This window comes from Pelmatolapia mariae, linkage group LG7 (assembly GCF_036321145.2).
Source record: "Pelmatolapia mariae isolate MD_Pm_ZW linkage group LG7, Pm_UMD_F_2, whole genome shotgun sequence".
Lineage (NCBI taxonomy): Eukaryota > Metazoa > Chordata > Actinopteri > Cichliformes > Cichlidae > Pelmatolapia > Pelmatolapia mariae.
Window position 1 is genome coordinate 53381933 of NC_086233.1, and position 21623 is coordinate 53403555.

Below are 21623 nucleotides of genomic sequence, written 5' to 3' on the forward strand. Positions count from 1 at the left end.
GTCTTCATAAAACTATGCCTGATGAAACTGATCTATTAGAACTGCTTCATCTTTTGCTCTACAAACATGAGAAGTGCTCAAAATGCTCTGAAGTTTCTCTGCTCGTGTATATGAAGGTGTTGAGTTTCTAAAGTGTAAAAGCACTGCAGGAGAGGCAGGAGCTAAAATGCTAATCATGCTTTCAGAGGTGTGAGAGGAATACAAAGTTTGTCCTAATACCTGACCTCGTCTCCAACATGACACGGTGGCTTCAGCATCAGTTCAACTAAATGTTCACAGGAACCACATCTACAGTGCAGCTGGACGCTTGTTCCACATTTTGCCATGTTACTTCCTTAATTCAAAATAGATGTGTATAAGTATTCACAGCCTTTGCTCAATACTTTGTACTTTTGACAGCAATTACAGCCTCAAGTCTTTCTGAGTATGATGCTATAAGTTTGGCATGACGAGTAGTTTTGAGCAGTTTCTCCCATTTTTATTTGCAGAACCTATCGAGCTCCATCAGGTTGGATGGGGAGCGTCGATGTACAGCCATTTTCAGATAACCTGAGATCTGGGCTCTGGCTGGACCGCTCAAGAACATTCAAAGTGGTCCTGAAGTCCTTTGTATTCTTGGCTGTGTGATTATGGTTGTCATCCTGTTGGAAGATGAACCTTTGCCCCAGTCTAAGGATCGAGAGCGCTCTGGGGCAGGTTAACTTTAAGTACATTGCAGCATTCATCTTTCCTGCTGCTGAAAAACATCCCCGCAGCATGATGCTGCCACCACCATGCTTCACTGTAGGAATGATTTTGGCCATGTGATTATTGGTGCCTGGTTTCCTGCATGAAATGTTTGGCATTCAGGCCAAAGAGTTCAATCTTTGTTTCACCACTCCTTTTGCATTTTGTTTCTTGTGGTCTCAGAGTCCTTCAGGTGCCTTTCAGCAAACTCCAGGCGGGCCCTCATGTGCGTTTTACTGAGGAGCAGTCACTGCATCTGGTCACTACCAAACCATGTAATTAGGCATACCTCACCCTTTTCCAGCAGATAGTTTTTAGGCCTGCCACTTCTTCTTTCGACCTCCATTCATCCAGTTTCCTCAAACTTTTAAGGACACACTGCACACCATGCCAAGATGTGCCAAATTTATGGGTAATAGCTCTTTCAGAATCACTTGTTGGTGCAATAATGCTTTTTTATGCCTGCCAAACTGTGTTATTGTTGACATTTGTCATAGATTCAGCTAAAGAAATGGGAATAAATAATGTTTTTGCAACAGGCTGCTCATAACAAGCAGCTACATCCATTAACCTTGCTTCATAAAAGCAAAAAGGCGCATTACCAATACAAACCATCATCTTCTGATCGCACATATAACAAACACAACAAATGCTGGGTCTGTGTATTTGTCATGTGTGGTCCTCAATCACATGCTGGGTGCTCATAATAGCACACAGTCATCAAACCTTTGAGAAGCACTGTGTAAGGCTCTGTAGTCTCTGTATGATGAAAAACATGATAAAAACAAACTGCCTGCATTTCAAGAGCATTTTATAGAGCAGGTCTAGGAGAAACTTTAACCATTGAATTGTCTTCACTTTTGGGACCCTCTGGTATCCCTCAGGTCTGATTGACCCAGGACATATTTGTGGTTTTAAAATCAAGTTTGAAATAAAAGTATACTTCATAAATCATTAACCTATACTGTTTTTATCTCAATTTCAAACAGTGGAGAAAAAATATGTTCAAAGTAAGAGAGAGGGGCCAAATATTGAGCAGCAACATTGAAAAGCAACAAACACAGTAGTGAACTATGGTAAACGCCATGAATCTGGCAAACACAAGTTCTGCTTTAGCGGTCAGGTGTTGTAGTTCACCACAAAGCAAGTTCGTTTGCACATGTAAGAGTTGTGCACCAACTTAAAGAGCAGTAAAGACTTGGACAGTCTCATGGAGCCTGCACAGCTGCTCCAGACCCCAGATCCCATAGTGCCCATGTGTACTGCATCTGTAGTACTTTCTTGTAGTACGTTCTTCTTCTTTATTAATAACAAACATGTCTGCATTCATGGCCAACCCCTAAATTAATACGGCAATGATGACCTGTAGTAGGAAAATGTGCCACTTGCATGCCACGCAGCACGGACTAACAGAGTTTCTCCTCAGTTTCATGTTTTCTGTTGAAGTCATTAAAGGAGAATAAACTTCAACATAAATAAACCACCATTCTCACATTACACACACACACACTAATAAATAGGGGTGGGTTTTTATAATCGATTTATCGATTAAAATCGATTCTGGCTTGGATAACGTGAAATTGATTCATTAAAATCCTGAATCGATTTTTAATATAAATGTATTTTGCCCGAAATGCCAGTATCTCTGGTGAAATCTCACAAAATTTCAACAACCACCAAACAGCTAAGACAGTAAATGAGAGCAGGTACACGGATTCTGCACAAAGACGTAAACACAAAGCGCGGACCCGCGGATCAGAATCAGTGAGATGTCGCCTTTCTCACCTGACGGCACGGACACGGTCGGGGCTGAAAGCCGACAGCTGGTTCATTCTGATCTGTCGGCGGGTCCGCGCTTTGTGTTCACGCCCTTTTTGCGCTGATTCTAAAGCTGTTAGTTTGATCTCTCTCCAAACAATAAAAATAAAACTGACTGAACCAGCAGCAAAAGAAGATCCAAACTACGCTTCACATAAACATCGTCATGAATTTCCTCTGACTTTTACTGTTTTGCTTCCACCTCGATAAAATCACACATCATGCACAGCTCTCTCTCTCTCTTTCTGTCTGTACTGTTTTCTGCATTATTCGCTTGCTTGTTACGAACAAGTCTACCGTTGTTTACAGCGCTGTTGGCCGCTGTTTTTTTTTCGTTTACATACTTCTGAAAAGAAAACCTAATTTCTGCCGTTCAATACTGAACAAATTTAAACTTTTTAAAATTATTATTAGCTACTCACAAATGGCACCCTTACAAAACTCCAGCTACTGCAGCATCTCAACGAGGATGACCCAGATCGGCGCACAGAATTTGTAGAATGGACAAAACAAAAATTGGAACAGGACCCTCAGCTCACGCAGAAGATTTTGTTCAGTGATGAGGCAAACTTTTATGTGAATGGTGAAGTTAACAAACAAAACCACCGCTATTGGTCTGACACTAACCCACATTGGATGGATCCCTCCAAGACTGTTGGAACAACAAAAGTGATGGTTTGGTGTGGTATATGGGGTACAACGATAGTGGGTCCATTCTTCATCAATGGAAACCTCAAGGCCACTGGATATTTGAAATTGCTACATGATGATGTGTTTCCCTCTTTATGCACTGAAGCTGACACGTTCCCTGAGTTTTTCCAGCAAGATGGTGCACCACCACATTATGGGTGCCAGGTCCGAGCATTCCTAGATGAACAGTTTCCTGGAAAGTGGATTGGTCGTCGTGGGCCAGTTGAATGGCCCCCAAGGTATCCCGATCTGACCCCCTTAGACTTTTATCTTTGGGGTCATCTGAAGGCGGTTGTCTATGGTGTGAAGATTCGAGATGTGCAGCACCTGAAACTACGGATACTGGATACCTGTGCTGGCATTTCTCCTGCGGTGTTGCTATCAGTGTGTGAAGAGTGGGAGAAGAGGGTTGTATTGACAATCCACCACAATGGGCAGCACACTGAACACATTTTATAAGTGGTCAGAAACTTGTAAATAACTCATGAAAGAATAAAGTTATGTTGAAACCAAGCACACCATTGTTTTTCTTGTGACATTACCAATAAGTTTGATGTGTCACATGGCCCTCTTCCTATTGAAAAAACAAAAGTTGTATCCAAGATGGCCGACTTCTAAATGGCCACCATGGTCACCACCCATCTTGAGGAGTTTGCCCCCTCACATATACTAATGTGCCACAAACAGGACTTTAATATCACCAACCATTCCCATTTTATTACGGTGTATCCATATAAATGGCCCACCCTGTATATTTCTTCCTGCGTGGCCTTCAAAGACACCACTCCACATAATATTCTAACATGGAAACCCTTCTCCTGCACATGATAGAATTATTCGATGTTTAAATGAGGACATCACGGGTACAACTGATTGCGGTTATCCTTCCAGTGAGGTGAAGCAGTTTCATGCTCTGCGTTTCGTTTCCTGCAGATAAATGTGAATGGACTAATACGACAGGAAGGCTGGATCAGGGTTCTTCAGTGCAACAGCAAACAGTAAACCTGAGTGTTATTTTAGCTTCATTTGGCTCTTCCAAACAGGATAATTGCCGCACCCGGCGCCCCCCGTGTGCGGCAGCCTGTTACAGCAGCTCTGCTCATTCTGAGTTTATTTCTTTCTTATCTTTTCTTCTCGTAATTTTTTATAACTAACGTATTAGTAATTAGACTCTGCAACCATGTTCTACCGTTTTGTGCTAGTTCTGGTCGTTTTTCTTAATTTTTCTCTACTTTTTTCACCCGTGTCTGGGGACCCAGAGCAGGGATCCTTTGTTTACAGTAAGGATCAGCTGTTAGCGCTGCGTCCCGCAGCGGTACTGCCGGCGGACAGACCTGACATTCCCAGCGAGCTGAGGAGGAAAAGACGGGGGTGTCGTGCTGGGAAGGAGCGCCGTCGGCCGAGAAGGAGACGTTATCGACCATCTCTTCCTTCTGTAATTATTGGAAATGTACGGTCTTTGCCCAATAAAATGGATGAGCTCACGTCGCTAACCTGGTCATAGAGGGAGTACGGCAATGTAGCATCATGATGCTAACGGAGTCGTGGCTAACACCGCTAACTCCGGACACGAGCGTGACACTACCGGGATTCCAGCTGCTGCGAGCGGACAGGACGAGAGAGAGCGGTAAGAGGAAAGGAGGGGGACTGGCAGTGTTTGTGAATGACAGATGGTGTAACCCTGGGCACATCACTGTGAAAGAACAACTCTGCAGCAGAGACATTGAGCTGTTAGCCGTACTACCTGCCCCGGGAATTCTCGCATGTTATCGCGATAACAGCGTATGTCCCCCCCCCTCGGCCAACGCGGATGCAGCCTGTGACACTCTCCACTCAGTGGTCAGCAGACTGCAAACACAATCTCCGAGAGCCCTCCTCATAATATCAGGGGACTTCAATCATGCCTCACTGGACTCCACACTGCCCACCTTCACCCAGTATGTGACCTGCCCAACCAGAGACAATAAAACACTGGACTTACTGTATGCCAATGCTGAAGAGGCATACAGTTCATCACCTCTCCCTCCCCTGGGCAGATCTGATCACAACCTGGTGCACCTTGTCCCTGTGTATGAGCCCTTACTGCGCAGGGAGCCACCAGCCACCCGCACAGTGCAGAGATGGTCGGAGGAGAGCGAGGAGGCTCTTAAGGATTGTTTTGAGTCGACTGTGTGGGAGGTGATCTGTGACGACCACGGAGAGGACATCGACAGCCTTACTACATGCATTACTGACTATATTAATTTCTGTGTGGATAACACCGTACCTACCAGGACTGTACGGTGTTTCTCCAACAACAAACCTTGGATTACCCCAGAAATTAAAGCCGTCCTCAAGCAGAAGAGGAGGGCCTTCAAATCCAAAGACAAAGAGGAGTTGAAAAGGGTGCAGAGAGAGTTGAGGGGACTGATAAGGAATGGGAAGGACAGCTACAGGCAGAAGATGGAGAACCAGCTTCAGCAAAACAACGTTGGTGAAGTCTGGAGAGGCCTCAGAACCATCTCAGGCCACAAACATCAGAACTCTCTGCCTGGGAGGGATGTGAGGTGGGCAAATGAACTGAATCATTTCTTCAACAGATTTGATTCAGCCATGAGGCAGTCTCCAACATCGGCTGCAGACTCAACCACCCCCACTGCTGCTGTTCCACCTCTGACACCTCAGACACTTCACACCCCCAACAACAGCATCCAATACACAATCAACACAAGGCTCCAGACTGTCTCTCTCAACCACCCAGGTTAGGAGGGAACTGAGGAGGATTAATGGCAAGAAGGCAGCGGGTCCAGATGGCATCAGCTCGAGGGTCGTCAGGTCCTGCGCGGACCAACTGTGTGGTGTGATGGAGCACCTCTTCAACCTGAGCCTGAGGCTGGGAAGAGTCCCACAGCTCTGGAAAACCTCCTGTGTTGTACCAGTGCCAAAGACTTCACGCCCCAAGGACCTCAACAGCTACAGGCCGGTGGCTCTGACATCCCACCTGATGAAGACCCTGGAGCGGTTGGTCCTGGCTCAGCTTCGGCGCCTTGTGAGCTCATCACTGGACCCACTTCAGTTTGCCTACCAGCCTGGCATTGGAGCGGATGATGCCGTCATTCACCTACTACATCGCTCCCTCGCTCACCTGGAGACCGCTGGAAGCACTGTAAGAATCATATTCTTTGATTTCTCCAGTGCCTTCAACACTATTCTTCCCTCGGTTCTGAAGGACAAGCTGGAGAACTCTGGAGTGGACCATCACCTCACTACCTGGATTTTGGACTACCTCACCGACCGACCACAGTATGTGAGGACTCAGGGCTGTGTGTCGGACAGGGTCGTCTGCAGTACGGGGGCCCCACAGGGAACGGTTCTGGCTCCGTTCCTCTTCACCATCTACACTGCAGACTTCTCCCACAACTCCACCCAGTGCTTCCTGCAGAAGTTCTCTGATGACTCTGCTATAGTCGGCCTCATCACTGATGGGGACGACAAGGAGTACAGAGGACTGACTCAGGACTTTGTGGACTGGTGCCAGCTGAACTACCTCCAGATCAATGCCAGTAAAACCAAGGAGCTGGTTGTAGACTTCCGCAGGCACAAGCATCCTCCACTGCAACCACTGAACATCCAAGGTATGGACATCGAGGCTGTGGACAGCTACAGGTACCTTGGTGTTCATCTGAACAGCAAACTGGACTGGACTCATAACTCAGACGCCCTCTACAGGAAAGGGCAGAGCAGACTGTACCTGCTGCGGAGACTCAGGTCGTTTGGAGTGGAGGGCCCACTCCTGAAGACCTTCTATGACTCTGTGGTGGCCTCAGCCATCTTTTATGGTGTGGTCTGCTGGGGTGGCAGCATCTCTGCTGGGGACAGGAAGAGACTGAACAGGCTTATCCGAAGGGCCAGCTCTGTTCTAGGATGCCCTCTGGACCCAGTGGAGGTGGTGAGTGACAGGAGAATGGTGGCTAAGCTGTCATCACTGTTGGACAACATCTCCCACCCCATGCATGAGACTGTGACAGCACTGAGCAGCTCCTTCAGTGGGAGACTGCGGCACCCACGGTGTGGGACGGAGAGATTTCGCAGGTCTTTCCTCCCCACTGCTGTCAGACTCCACAACAAAGACTTTAACTGATCAAACACACACATCCACAAATGTGCAATAACACAAATGTGCAATAATCTTTTCTGGCATCGTTGTATTTTTTACTCAGTTGTATATAGCATTTGTATTCTATTTTTATCTTATTGTATATTTTATTCTATTTTATTCTAGTGTATATAGTATTCTATTTTATTCTATTCTGTACAGTTGTGTACTGTATTTATTCTTATTTTATTTTATTCTAATTTTTGCTTCATAACTTTTGCACTGTCCACTTCCTGCTGTGACAAAACAAATTTCCCACGTGTGGGACTAATAAAGGTTATCTTATCTTAATAAAATTTCAGCATTAGACTTTGATGTACATACCTACTCAAATTCTGCCTGGGGCTTTCTGGTGACCACCACAAGGGTCAGAAAGACATGTTTTATGGACATTTTGACCTCACATTTTATTTAATTTGCAGCAGACTGATTCTGGCCTTGAGACTTCTGTATGAAGTTTGTGTGCTCCTCCTACTCTGTCTGCATAGGATGTTCAGTAAATTGTCAATTCTAGATTATTTATTATGCTTTTCTCTATAAATTGAGGATACACCTGAAACCGCACTTTTACATTTAACTTTGTTTACATTTTAACTATATAAAGCTCAGAAATCCCATTTTTAATATAAATTTTTAACTCCAAAGTCAAAACTTGGAATGTTTTTTTTAAGTTTTAACATTTGTTCACATATCTACAGCAGGGGGCAGTCAAGCACTGCAAAGTGTAGGCAGAAAACCCACACCGGGTGGTTTTCAAAAAATGCTTTCAAACTCACACCACACAGGACAAAAGGAGAGCTGATAAACGAGACATCTTCCTTTTATTTAATAAATAATTTACATTACAAACAGCTGGCATGTGGGATCACATTTACAACACAGTTTGATCTTTCTGGCATTTCCCCCCATTCAGCTATTTTTTTGTATTTTTTTTAAACCCTTACAAGTCAAACAAAAGAGCTAAATGTCAAAGAAAACATAAAGTGCTTTAAACTCAAAAACATGAACGCCCCAAAAAAACACTTTGCAACAATCTCTTCTGTGGGTAAGGTGGGCAGTCTTGTTTGATACTAAACAACTAACGTTTATCACTGCTACACAGACCAATGTGTACACTGTACTTAGTAAAGACTAATCTGTTCTGTGGCGTTCATGTTTTTGCAAAAAGACAAAAGAAAAATCCCTTTTCAAATTAAAGAAAAACAAAAGTTCACATTCACTGAAACATCTTGTGTACAAAAACTGGAGTGATAAATTCAAAACACAACAGGTAATATACAAATTTAAACTCAACAATACACAAAAACCATGTACAGTCTCACATTACACATGTAGAACCATTTACTGTGAAACACACAAACACAAATTACATCTATCAACACAAGATTCAACATTACAATCATCAGTTTGTTGTATGTGTTTTTTTTTTCCTTTTTCCCTTTTTGTTGCCGTCAAACTGCACTGATACATATTCCAAATAGCAGTAGTAAGGCCTGCCAAATACTTCAGTGTAAAAAAGGATAAATGACCATTAAACTGCCCCAGCGGTAACGGGACCTACGGGGGAGGACTTGCACACTAACAGATACTGCAGCTGAGAGCCAAAGTTCAGCTGGAAACCTCGAAGCTTTATTGTGAAACAAGAAAAAGCAAAAAGTGAGACTGCAGTAACAGAAATCAATGCTGCCTTTACAGTACGCGTTACTGTAATTCACCCACAAACACGAGTTATATACACAGTTAGGAGTCGCAAACTGTTTTTAAAGGACTGAAAGATGAAAATTCAGCTGTTTGGAAAAATGTTGGCACAAGGGCTTGTTCTTTGGCAATGACTTAAGCCATGAAATCACGTCTACAGACATATGCTTATCGTTTACTCACTAAGCCACAGTCAGCTCAGCACGCTGGTAGTCTATAAAAATGCTCAACTGACTAGAGGTGATGTCTTTACAGCGAGTACTAACGGCATCTACACCACTGATGCTTGAAACAGAGATTTAAATTCACAAAATGCTCTCGAGGAGGTGTCGGACTTTGATTGGCTGCTCGACCTTCTGTAAACGCTTTAAGTGCCATTAAACAAGTTTGCACTTCTAAACCTTCTTCTTCGCTACATTCACATAACCGACCTAAAAGTACAAACGCTTTCTGATCCACACGTCAGCGTGTCGTGCGACGGCTCAAAAGGAGGGGAAAAGGTTGCATGACAGTGAAAAATGACGTGCAGATGACTATTTTTGAGTTCCCTTTTTGGAATTTGCTACTTGGCTGATAAAGAGTCCACTAGATGAACTCGAGTGCTTCATCTTTTTCTATTTCTGAAATTTTAGGTGCAACACAAAGACATGGGAATGGAGTTCTCCCGCTGGAGGTTTGTTGTCTGGAAACTGCTGCACGCACAAACACAAAATTAACCACAGATGCTGAATTCGGCACACATATTGTACTAACGCACACACACACACAACCTAACAATATGACCCATTAATCTCCACAGCAGACAACTGGAGACGCTGCTCTGACATCCTTTTGGCTGAGTGTTTCTTCCAAAAGGCTCCGGCTTTTCCAAAGCTGGAAACTAATCAAACATAGAGCTGCTTCTGGCCTAAGGTTAACAAAAGCCCCTGTCAGGTCCTCTCGTTTTGCCACATGAGCCATAGAGGCTTGGCACCAATGAAGGGAGAGGGAGAGGGAGGGGGGGTCAGAGGAGGGAGGAACAGCAAACTCCTCTTTCTGCAAAAGATCATCTTGTCCAGCTTCCCATAGGTATGCAGGCCCCATTGAGAATGTGGGATTTAATCCCAGGTGGATATCCTGAGCTCCGCAGTAGCTGGGCTCTCTCACCGCTGCCCTCTTCAAAGACCAATCCAATGAAGCAGCTAAATACGTGTGATGATAGGCGGGAGAACGCTGAGCTCGTCCTGTCATTAAGCTGACGTCAAGACACGACAATAGCACTAAAATGAGACTTGGGTCGGGGATGACCTACTTGCAAGCTACCTGTCAAGTCACAGAACCAGAGCAGAGAGGAGCCGGTGTAGGATGCAGCGATGGTACTCTAATACTCCTTGACAGACACACCATGAGGACACTGTTGTAAAGAGACTATAGACAGACTGTCCACAATAACACAGCGAGGAGGTTGACGAGGAAGACTGAAAGTACATTTCTGCCCTTCTGTTCTGCACTATTCATTTCGGCATCCTTTTCAAAGATGTGGTATCTTTTGCTATTTGAATGGAGCATTTTAACATCCTCAAAAGCGTAGTAGGCTGCCATGGTGAAGTTTATGTCTCCAGACGAGAGGAGGTCGAACACGCAAGAATGGAAATAGAGATCCTCCACTGGAAGCCGCTCTTTGCACTTGGTCTTTGCAGACTGGTAGGTAAAGCCGTTGGCACCGGTGCTGCTCCTGGTCCTGCTGACGCTTTGGGCCTCCGCCGCTCGAGCTCTGAAGTTCCTAAAGTCGATGCGCTGGTTGGCAGGACAACCGTGAAGACACAGGTACAAGTCCTGGTTGTCACCTTCCTCCACAGAGTTCACAACTTCTTCCGGCATCCGCACGGCAAAGGTTAGGTAGCGGCCTACCTGCCGGACTACGATGGTTGTTCCGATGTATCTCGCCTGAATCTCCACATGCTGCCCGGGAACCTTCTCCACCACACGCAGGGTGTTCGCTCCGTAGCGGTCGCCTCCGTTTTTCGAGCCGTCTGCAAATGCAGCCGGCAGCTCGTCTGTCTCCGCGTGGTACATCTTCTGGTCCACACATTCCTGGAAGTTCTTAAAGATGATTGTCAGCTGCAGAATGGAGAAAGAAATCGCATCAATATTCAACATTAATTTTACGGTCAACTTTTATGATTCTCAGGAAGTTATCAGTGACCATTTCCCTACCTACTCACGTACCAAATCCTAGTAAACTGCAGTAAATGTAAACATCGGAATGAAAACGGGAAGTGCTTATACTTTTGCATTAAGAACAAGTTTGTGCAATATGTGCCATCTACCACAACGGCCCACTTAAGTGTCACATTTCAAGGCTGGCTCAACATGAGGGAGGCCAAGGCAAACGCCTTCAAAAAAACACAAGTCTCGGCCATGTAAAAATCAGGCCTCAGTTTGCAGACACAAAGACGATCCATTCATAGTACTGAAAAACCTGCCTGTGAACCCCCAGAACTATGCTCCAGGGAGTGGCGTCGGGCCAGGACACAGCGATATACTCTGCAGCTAATTAAGTGAGACTGGCCAGGACTCTGTAAGCTTGGTTTCATCAGGACACCAATGAGCCTTTGTGTGAACATGGACGGCCTAGGAACTGGGATGTCTGCTCATTTGAGACAGGGGACACAGGGTGGGGGTCCACAGTATACTCTTTAAGCTTGACAATTCATCTGCTGCACCAGCTCTCTCCCTCTCCCTCTTTCAATTTCCTTTATCCAAGCCACAATAACTTCTGCTTTTTCCCCAGTTTCCTTCTTAAATGTTTAATAAAAGCAAACAAAAGAAAAAGGCCTGCCTTATCTACTGGTATGAAGATGGAAATAACCAGACAGTTTTATTTGCTGTAGCGAGAGCTATGTACCAACACGGAGCTCTGCTAATGCAGATCTTTTACCAGAAGGGCCTTGTTTGCACAGGTGGCATTGGCTGCTGCTTTGTTTTCCCTTTGTCCAGAATCATGATCTTTAAAAAGCCGTCTCATTTGCTTCCAAGAATAGCAGTACAAAAATGCAATTACTTTAAAAGCTAAACCCCCCCCACAAATGCTTAATAGAGTATCATTAGAAACCTTGATTACAGAAAATTATAGCTTCTACAAATGTGATTAGGGACAAAGTCCTGTTATACCTCAGTCTGAGTACTTCAGCTATGATCCTCAGCAAACGACTCGGGTTCTCAACCAAATGGTGCTGGAGCATTGCCAAGTCTAGGCCAACTCCTATGTTATGGCCTCCAGTTTGACCATTTTAGGGGCTGCCATCCAAACTAACCAATTCACTATTCAACAAAACATCAATAATGACTTGTGCACTGCTGATAAATCTGAAAGAAAATCTCATAATGTGGACAAAATAATCTGCAGTTCTGTGCTCACTGTGTGCTACAATAAGAAGCCCAAACATCAGACTGAGCTCAACAGAGAATGAAGCTTCACATGCGACAAAGCACTGCTGTTTTAATACTAACATATGATTCATAAAGCTTATCAAGATCTATGAGATGAAGAAGTCCAGCCCAACAAATCTCAAAGATCTTGATAAGCTTTATCAAAGATCTTGATTTTAAGTATCAAAAGATTTTGATAAAGCTCATGGAGCCCTTTGAGATTTGCTGGATCGAGCTTCCTCATATCCTAATTTAGAACTCATCCAAATAAGCAGGATCCACAGTGTGACAGGAACACAGGCCGACAGCACCTTTCAGACCACATAGAATTTGCTATTACACCTGAAAAATAATATGGCAATCTTATGTGCAATAATGTGTGTGTGTGTGTGTGTGTGGGGGGGGGGGGTCTTCCTGTAATGCTGATCTAATGCAGGTGTATGTAACACGTTCCCCCAGCAGATAAGATAGCAGGGTAGTAAGAACATCTACACACCTGCGGTCTCTGCAGCTGCCCATGTATATGTCAACAAAAGGAAATCATCCCAGCTCTTCACACAGACAGATATATGTGCAGCTGGTTAATCTGTACTAACATTTATAAAACCCTACCTGCATCATTGCAAGGATCAACAAATTATTATCTTAAAACACCTTTTCAAGTCACCTACACAGAATGCTACAAAACCCAGTTTTGCTTGAGTGACAGTCCAAATCCTTACATACCATATATTTATACAGAACCAGGCAATGCTTCCCATTTTAAAAGCTGTACCCAGCATATTTTTGCTACTTAAATTGAGTCAATGATAATAAAAATTGTTGATTTCCTCCCCCCCCCCCGCCCAATTACAGAGCTAACACAACAAAGACAAGAGTCCTTTTCTTAACTGTGCATCAACCAAAAATTGTTCACCAAATTTTGAACAACTGCTTAGGAATGTGTAAATGGTCCTTTAATTGTTAACAGCGGCCCTAGCTGACTGACTGTTGGCTCATCCCAGCGATGCAACACACATAGCATCCTTTGAACTTCTTCAAAACACTTTCAGCAGCACAGCATTTAGTCTGCACAGGGTCTTTTATTTTGAAAAGTGACTGGATGATTGTATACCATTCCTGTGTCAGACATCTTGCCCTCCTTTTCTGCTCTGTGTAGCTTGTAGTGTATTTTTAGTAACACAGAGAACAGAATCCCTTCTAGAATACTTAGTACAGCACATTTTGTGGAATAATAAACATTAGCTTGATTAAGGATGATCAGTTTGGGCATTAAGCCTCAAAAACAATCCGCTGCAGTTAGCTGTAGTGCATCCAGTGCAGAGTCTTTGTGGGGTACTCTGCACTGTCACAAAAAACTGGCACATGGACCGTCTTAGATAATGGAATTTACATCACTCAGATGCAAGCAGACTGACTGGATTCAGAAAAAAAAAAAAAAAAAACTAGCGCCACTGATGAATAATGCAATCATTGTTTGTCAGTGGTGCTAGTTTCAGTCATTATGCAAATGTACTGTTTATAAGGTTGGGGAAACCTGCAGTCAGCTGAGACTGAAGAAGTCACTTGGATGAGTGACGAAATGTTTCTGCCACTGAAAACGCTACGTCCAGAACAAATTCAACTTTTGGAGATTTTCTTACCTGGATGAGCATCCATCAAGACATATATTCAAAGCCTTAGCCAATCAGCTAGTGCTGCAGTCATACACAGAAACAATAGAGGGTCTCACCTTGCTTGTGGCGGTGGCGAAAGAGCCCGGTACTACAGGAGTGTTGGTCACCTGGACGGACAAGTATTTGTTATGGATGAGCGGCCAGGCTCCTTCCACCTTACATGTCTGGAAGTCGTCGCCAAAAGTTCGGAGGTGTGGGTCTCCAAAAAAGCCACAGTGGGTATAGTTAGGTGGCGCCGTGTTGCGTGGTAGACTGCGCTCATAGTGGCACACTTCCGGGCCATCGGAGCGTTCTTGGCTATCAGTCATAACCGGCGGGGGTGCTGGAGGAAGCGGGGTCCGGGTACGTGGATGGGAAGTCGGTCCTTCCTTGGAGCAGTTGTGCTGGCTCATTAGGTCCTCTATGCCATGCTGTGCAGAGTGATATGTCAAGTCACCCCTGCAGGTACGTGCGGTCCGACGTACACAGCTGTTGTACGCCCGCAGAGCCGTGCAAAACTCCTCCTCCGGTCCAGAGTTTGAGGTGGAGGCCCAAAATTCAGAGTTGCACTTGAGGATCTTGCACTGCAGGCTCACTGTCAGGGAGGAACAACATCCAGTTGGAGCAAAAGTAATAAAGTCATCTAGAAACATGATACTTTAAAGCACACTCTCTGTCCAAAAGGCTACTGTTGTTCCTCCTTAAGTTAACCATTTTCTTTGTACATACTATACTGTAAATTATAAAAACAATCATCTATAGAGTTAATAACAATTACAATAACATTAGATGTAATTTTCATGTAACATATACATTTTATATGATGTAGCCACAAAAAAAAGCTAAGCCTGGAAAGAAGGTAGCTTCGCTTCACTTCCCTTTCACATCCCAGTGGTTTCCATTTCTCTCTCTTTATATGCACAGGTAAAAACTCGATTAGGGATACTAATCTACACCATAACCGATTAATAACACTACTCGTCTGTGGTCTCCAGCTTTGTTGCAATACTTTTGCACCAATGGTAGTTTAACATTTCCCAGGATGAATCATTGCAACACCATGTTTGAATAGTATCACCTTCGATTAATAAAGCATTTATTTATTTGAACTGGCTGTGAGAGGTTTCCGGGGGGTGGACTACCAGCACTTTGAAGTCAAACTTTAAACAACTCAAAGCGTCCACACCACCCATCCACTTATCAAGATGGCAATAAACTAATCTTGATCTCAGCTATCAGCGTATTATCACTTTGTTGTGTAACGGCATGTGATCAAAGAAGAAAACCGATAAGGCTTTGCGCTAAGTGAGCTGAAAAAGTGACTGATTGCAGTCACACAAATATATAGTTACTTAAGATACATTATTGTGCTTCTACGGTGCAGTTCTCGGTTTGAAAAAACACTTTGAAGGAGCCAAAACCCTGAGACACGTCCCATCCCCCAACAAAACACTTTTGGAGAGCCGCATGCAGCTCCGAGAAGACCTTTCAGTGGTTTATGTCTCAAAACTAATACCTGGCAAAATTTTCTTTTTAAATGTCAAGATTTCTAACATTAAAGAAATGTGAAAAAATAATATTTTCAAATTAAAAAACAATTATAAACGTACAAGGTAAACGCTTCGCTGCAATTCTCTAGATTTTAGTCACTTTTTGTATAGAGTTTGGTGGATTTTTAACTAAACGATAAGGACTATTATAAGCTTTCGTACTAGTTTTCGGATTCCCGCTAAAACGTCACATTTTTTTGAAAAATAAAAACCAGTGGTTCAATAATAACAATGATACAAAATACAGTATTTCGGCAAATAAAAAGTAAATAAATCAGGCAACTTTGGACGCCAAGGGGTAAAATCAATGCTAATAACTTCTGGAGTTTGCTAGCACTGTGATTAACAAAGTTACGTGAAGTCATGTAAACCGTGTGTGTTGGCGTAAAACGCGCCTGCTGTGTCTAAAAGGAAAAAGGAAGAAAAAGAAAAAAGACAAAAAAGATTTTTTTTCTTACCAGAGGGGAAGAGTGAGAAAAGCACGGCGAGGACTCTGCACACTTCAAGCGCCGAGGGTCTCCCTCTTTCCCCCATAACCATCCATCCAGCTCGGGCTCGCACTGTACTCCTCTCCCTGGTCGCATTAAGGACAAAAAACAGTGGAGGACAGTTAGCTCAACTCGCCAAGCCTTCGCTAAGAAAACACTAGAAAGTCCATGAAAACGGTCTGAAGCTGGGGGTCCCGTCTTCTCATCACCGCCTGGTAAGAGGCTGTTTTGTTCCTCCCGTCGGTAAAAGTTAGGCAGCTAGCTCAAACAGCTCCAAGCAGGCAGGCAGGCAGCCGAGCTATCCTTCCTTTTAGGGAGTGCCGAGGAGGCGAAGCCTCTGCGGGTCATCGGACAAGCTGAACCAATCACGGCTGCCCGTTTCGCCCTTAAACCCCCACCTTTCTGCGAGACTCAAATTACACCTCAGCGTGCAGACTTGTTAGACGACGACCGACTTTTCATGACCCACAAAGTGGTAGTCCACACCGCCATATAAAAGAAAGATCTGATTTGTTATAAGATCACAACAACAACCGCACCGTTTAAAGGCTTGAAATGAAAACAGTGTCATGCCTCCACAGAGCGTGTGTGGGCAGATTAACAAGAGGAAAACCACCAACAATACGAACAATCATCAGTTTTTTTCTTCATATCACTTCTCGAAAAACTATACATCATCTGCATCACCTTAAAATGGTTGCTACAAGCCATGTTAACCCTTCCACCCAACACAGCCCACTGTGGGCAATGTGCAAAGGTATTATTGAACAAGATAGTCTCATTACCACAAATAGCCAGGATTGAGTGAAAATTTGGGTCAAAATGATAAAGCATACATGTAATTGTGGGTTCATCTCACTGATTTGCTTCCTAATTTCTCCATTGTGGTTTTTATCTAGGGAAAAATCCCCATCACATATTCCCAAACCCTGAGCTGATCCAAAGATAATTGGGTTCCTGGTACACATAACAAGGAAAACCATTAAACTGATCATGTTTAACATACTGGAACGAGTGAATGTTTGGAGATTATTTTTAGCTTGAGGATCAATATCTGTATACTGACAAAAAGTATAATCATTTAATAGCGTAGTTTACTAAAATGTTACCTAACTCCATGTATTCAGCCATACAATTCAGCCATAAGTCATAATTTTAAAAACAATTACTAGGAGGGTGAAAAACAAATTGCACAGTATTTGTTATTGCAAATGTTATCTTCTTATAACCATGTTTCAAGGCATTAACTTCAAAATAAGCATTTAACTATCCGCTATGTGTAATGTGCCTGTAATTATATGATGTAAACTCATCCTCAGGTTGTTAAATGACTTTAAAAAACGAGAGAGCGAAACAGTGTGGAAACACTGCAGTTCTTTGATATCACAGCAGCCATAGTTTACCCAGCACAAGTCGTTTAAAGCACCCGGACATGAGGTACTCAAACTTACAGTGAGCCCCATCTGATCGTAAGAATTTTGATGGCATTTTACTACTTAATTGCTTCACTGAAATGAGAATAAGCAGCCCCTCATTGCAGTGAGCATTTCTTCCATGTTGGTTCGACGGATTTAAAAGCATTTCTCCAAATGACAAGAAGTGCAGGTGTTGATCCGCTCCTCTTTTTGATTAGCTTTGAATTGTGCTGATGACACATTAGTGGAGCATTTCATTTAAACCAAAATATGTACCGCCTTGCTCAGGTTGTGGCTGGCTGTACAGTATTTTTCCACAGAGCGCTGATTGTCTTTGTGGTTGCTGTCCCTCTCGCGGGTGATGGATATGTTCATGTACAAAGAGGTCCGAGCCTACACATGTTTTCAACAAGGGTGGCCCCCGTGCAGACTTACTTCCAAACCTAATATACCGAGCATTCACATCTGAAAGGAAGGAATGAGCGCAGCTGAAAGGTATAAGCTGCTCGGTGAAATGTTTTGATGAATTGTGGAATATTTTTGGATTGTAGCGTGGCTGCAGCAGAGGAATGAAGCTGTTCACCAGCACTCTGAAGGGTTTGATGCAGCTTGTCTTAATCAGATGTCGGTCAGCTGCTGGGCAGAAGAAGCCCAGTGATCAATCTGCAAAATGCACCAGATCTGAAAAACAGATGCTGCACATACATCACCTGTTGCAGACTAACATACAACATCCATATCAAACATCTACTCTCATTATGTGAAGATGTTTTTGCACTATTTGCCCATACTCAAAACAAATAGAGGAAAAATTATTGTTGTTGTCAGTGCTTTAGCCAGCTAGTCATTTTTATGATCCGTTTATGGAGAACAAGCATGAATGATAGTTATCTGTAGTTATCCAGCTTCATTAAAGCATTCAGTTATTACTATTAAAAGTGAAGGAGAAACCAGTTATGTCACAGAGGGTTCGTAAATATCAATAAAAAGTCACAGATCTATTTCTTTGTCCAAAACGACCCCATGTATTCCTTATTCTGAATCACTAATTGTTTCAGCTAGAATACCAGATTAATAAATTACAGTATTAGTATCAGCTAATTTGATTGCTTCCAGTTTGATTAGTTAAATTATTTATCAAAGACGCTCTCAAATCTCTCACTGAAATTGAACCTCTTTGGGGTCTGGTGTATTTCCTGGGTGGGGAAATAGGAAGAAACTTCTGACATTTTATTGATTAATCGATAAATCACTAATAAAATAATCAATCAAAATGAGGTTAGGACATGTCTTTTCTAATCACCACCTCTCCGAGTCAACACACTGATCACTGAATTGCTTAGCTTAGTTATGTTTTTATCTACAGCTCTTTTTTTTTTTTTTTTTGCTTTTTAACCACCATCATGTTCCGTCATATAAATGAGGACATATTTATCCGGGAGACCCTGTCGTCCACATGCTGTAACAGGTAGCGGTGACACAATATAACAATAAAACATCTCCATAAATCCAGCATAATGGCTTTATGATGTGCTGCTTAAATCTCTGATATCACCTGTCAAACCAGGTTGCTGGGGGAATTACAGCAGACAGTTTTTTAAATCCTCCCTGTGTAATCTAAATAACAAGCTGCTCCATCTCTTTTGTGTGCAGCGTTAAACTGGTTGCACAGGCCAACATATCTCTGTCCATTTATCTTTATCTCCACAGCCACAGGGACTGATCCTCTTTTCCAACAGATGGCGCTTGTTATGAGCTCTGATATGAAACCTCAAATCATGACACAAACGCACATGGCATTACGAGGACAACCAAACCTGTCATTAAATTTGAGCTTTGTGGACAGCTCGGTTATTGGTCTAATTACAGGTAGCTGTCACGCAGTTGGGATTTAAAAGGTGAAAAATCTGCATCCGACAGGCGCGTTTGTCCTGTAGCACCGCTAAGATCATCATTTACTGCATGTTGGATTAAAGTGGCCTCAAGGGTATTTTTAGTTGGGAGTAACTGCTTTAAATCCAGACAAAATAACATATAAAATTGTGATTAATAGTTTTACTCCCAGTTGTCCAATAATTTAGAAGTAATGAGGCGTGTAAATGCATTTTTTTGTTTTTGGTGGGGGGTCTGGTGCATTTCAAAATTCAGTTTTCTCCTAGTTTTTTTCTTGTGTGACACTGGAAAAAGGGTCAGGTTATTAAATCTGCAGAAATCCAAACACTCCGGGCAGGATGATAGGAAGACAAGACACATTACAGAGCTGAGCAGCACAAAACTGATCACATTCCTGCCTAATATGAGAAATAAGGAGTAAAATTTAGTCTCGAACCAACCTTGGCGACTGCATGGGATCTCCGCGACTCTGGAGTCCTGGAGGACAGCAGCGAACAGGAGCGAGAGGGAAGCAGACTCCTTAAAAAAAAACCTCCCCCTGAAAACTACACAGTCAGTGTGTCACAGTAATCCGAAATCAAACGCACCCAGCGGCTTTCTGCGCGTAAAATCCGCCACTCTGCACATCATGTCCGCCGAACAGCTTCTCCAAGTCCGCGCTGCAAGCAAATCAAAGTGTTTCCCCCTCTCTCTTCTCTCTTTTAGTTGTTTTCTTTAAATTTAAACAACCACTTCTGGCACCCGGTGGCGGACTCGGATCTCTTCAGCCATCGCTTAACTCATTTGACTATCAGCCGATCGGAACGGGGACGTAATGATAGATTAAGTCCGGTAATTGGCCTCATCCGCGTGCCGAATTCAAATTGTTAGTTATGGGTCGACGTCGTGTAGGAGAAAAAACGAAAGAAAGAAAAAAAGCCCTGAAGGTAAAACTGCTGCTGCGTACGGCTCGATCCGCTGTGTGGATGTTGTGAAATGGCTAGTTAGAAAGTGTGAGAGAGACAATGATCGGCTCTGCATGACGCCGCATGGGAGCCCCAAATATCAGACCCCCCTCCCAGCCACCCCCTCCCCTCTCTCTCTCTCTTTTTAAACTAGTCTTCATTTCTGATGCTTTGCAGCGAAAAGAGGTCTGCACTGAAAACCAGGCAGAAACGCACTTTTGAGCACTTTTTATCTTATAAAAAAACCGAACCGAACCCTTGCGTAGTGACAACTCTGCTTTCACTTAAACCAAATGGCTTTAAAAAAACAAACAAAAAAACAGGCAGTGAGGATATCTGCATTGCTTTCACCTCTGTTTTTACATACTCTTATTTCTGCAGTATTTGGATCAAGTTTAATTAGTCTCATTGATTGGCAGCAAACAGCCCTCGCCAGATAACCTTTATCAGTCCCTTATCTTTGCAAATCACCAATTTGAAAAAGACAAATCCATAATAATCAGGATTTAATGGAGGATCAAGTGGACAAACACTTTGCAGCTGGAAGGAGGGGTTGGGGTGGGGTATGCTCAAAGGGCTGCAAGGAACCTGCACCTGTGTTTTAGGATCAGGCTGCATGCAGGAAAATACCACCACAACCCCCCACCCGCTCCTCTCTCCTCAAGCGTTCCAAACCTCCAGCATAACTGTTTCTCTCTGCTCCAGTTTCCCTCGGACTAGCATCGTCTGAGCGAAGCAGCAGAGTGGCCGGGAGAAAGCCAGCAGAAATGCAGAGCTGACACAAGCCTTTCCTAATGAGCTTCTGATTGCACCTTCTATTGACACTGATGCTGCTTGCACTGAGCCGCTGGCCAGAACTGTCACATTACATCATCCCTCGGTGCATCCAGCAAGAAACTGACCCCTGTAAATCCTCTCATTTTACTATCACAGCCCAGACCTGCCCACTCCAGATGGCCACTGAGAGGCAGCACATTTTACATTGATGTAGCAGAAGAACATGAAAGAGTGACACCCCGGTGTGAAAAGAATGGCTTTAGAGGTGCCGGATGCCTGCCTCATCTTAAACGCAGCTGGTGTACACGCTGCCTTGCTGAGGTATTACGGCCAGTTAACACAACGGACCTGCTTTACATGTCACTGGATTATTATAATGCTTCAATTTTGTGTGTGTGTGTGTGTGTGTGTGCGCGCGCGTAC

General features: G+C 43.6%; 1 protein-coding gene across 1 annotated transcript; it reads right to left on the reverse strand.

Moving 5' to 3' along the window:
• Nucleotides 1-8187: 8187 nt before the first annotated feature.
• On the reverse strand, nt 8188-20466 carry rgma (repulsive guidance molecule BMP co-receptor a). Its single transcript, XM_063479710.1, has 4 exons — nt 19920-20466; nt 16142-16257; nt 14211-14728; nt 8188-11167 (listed from the first exon to the last, which is right to left on the reverse strand). Exons 1-4 carry the CDS (start codon nt 19931-19933, stop codon nt 10475-10477), a joined length of 1341 nt encoding a protein of 446 aa, XP_063335780.1. The 5' UTR covers nt 19934-20466; the 3' UTR covers nt 8188-10474.
• Between the last annotated feature and the right edge of the window lie 1157 nt (nt 20467-21623).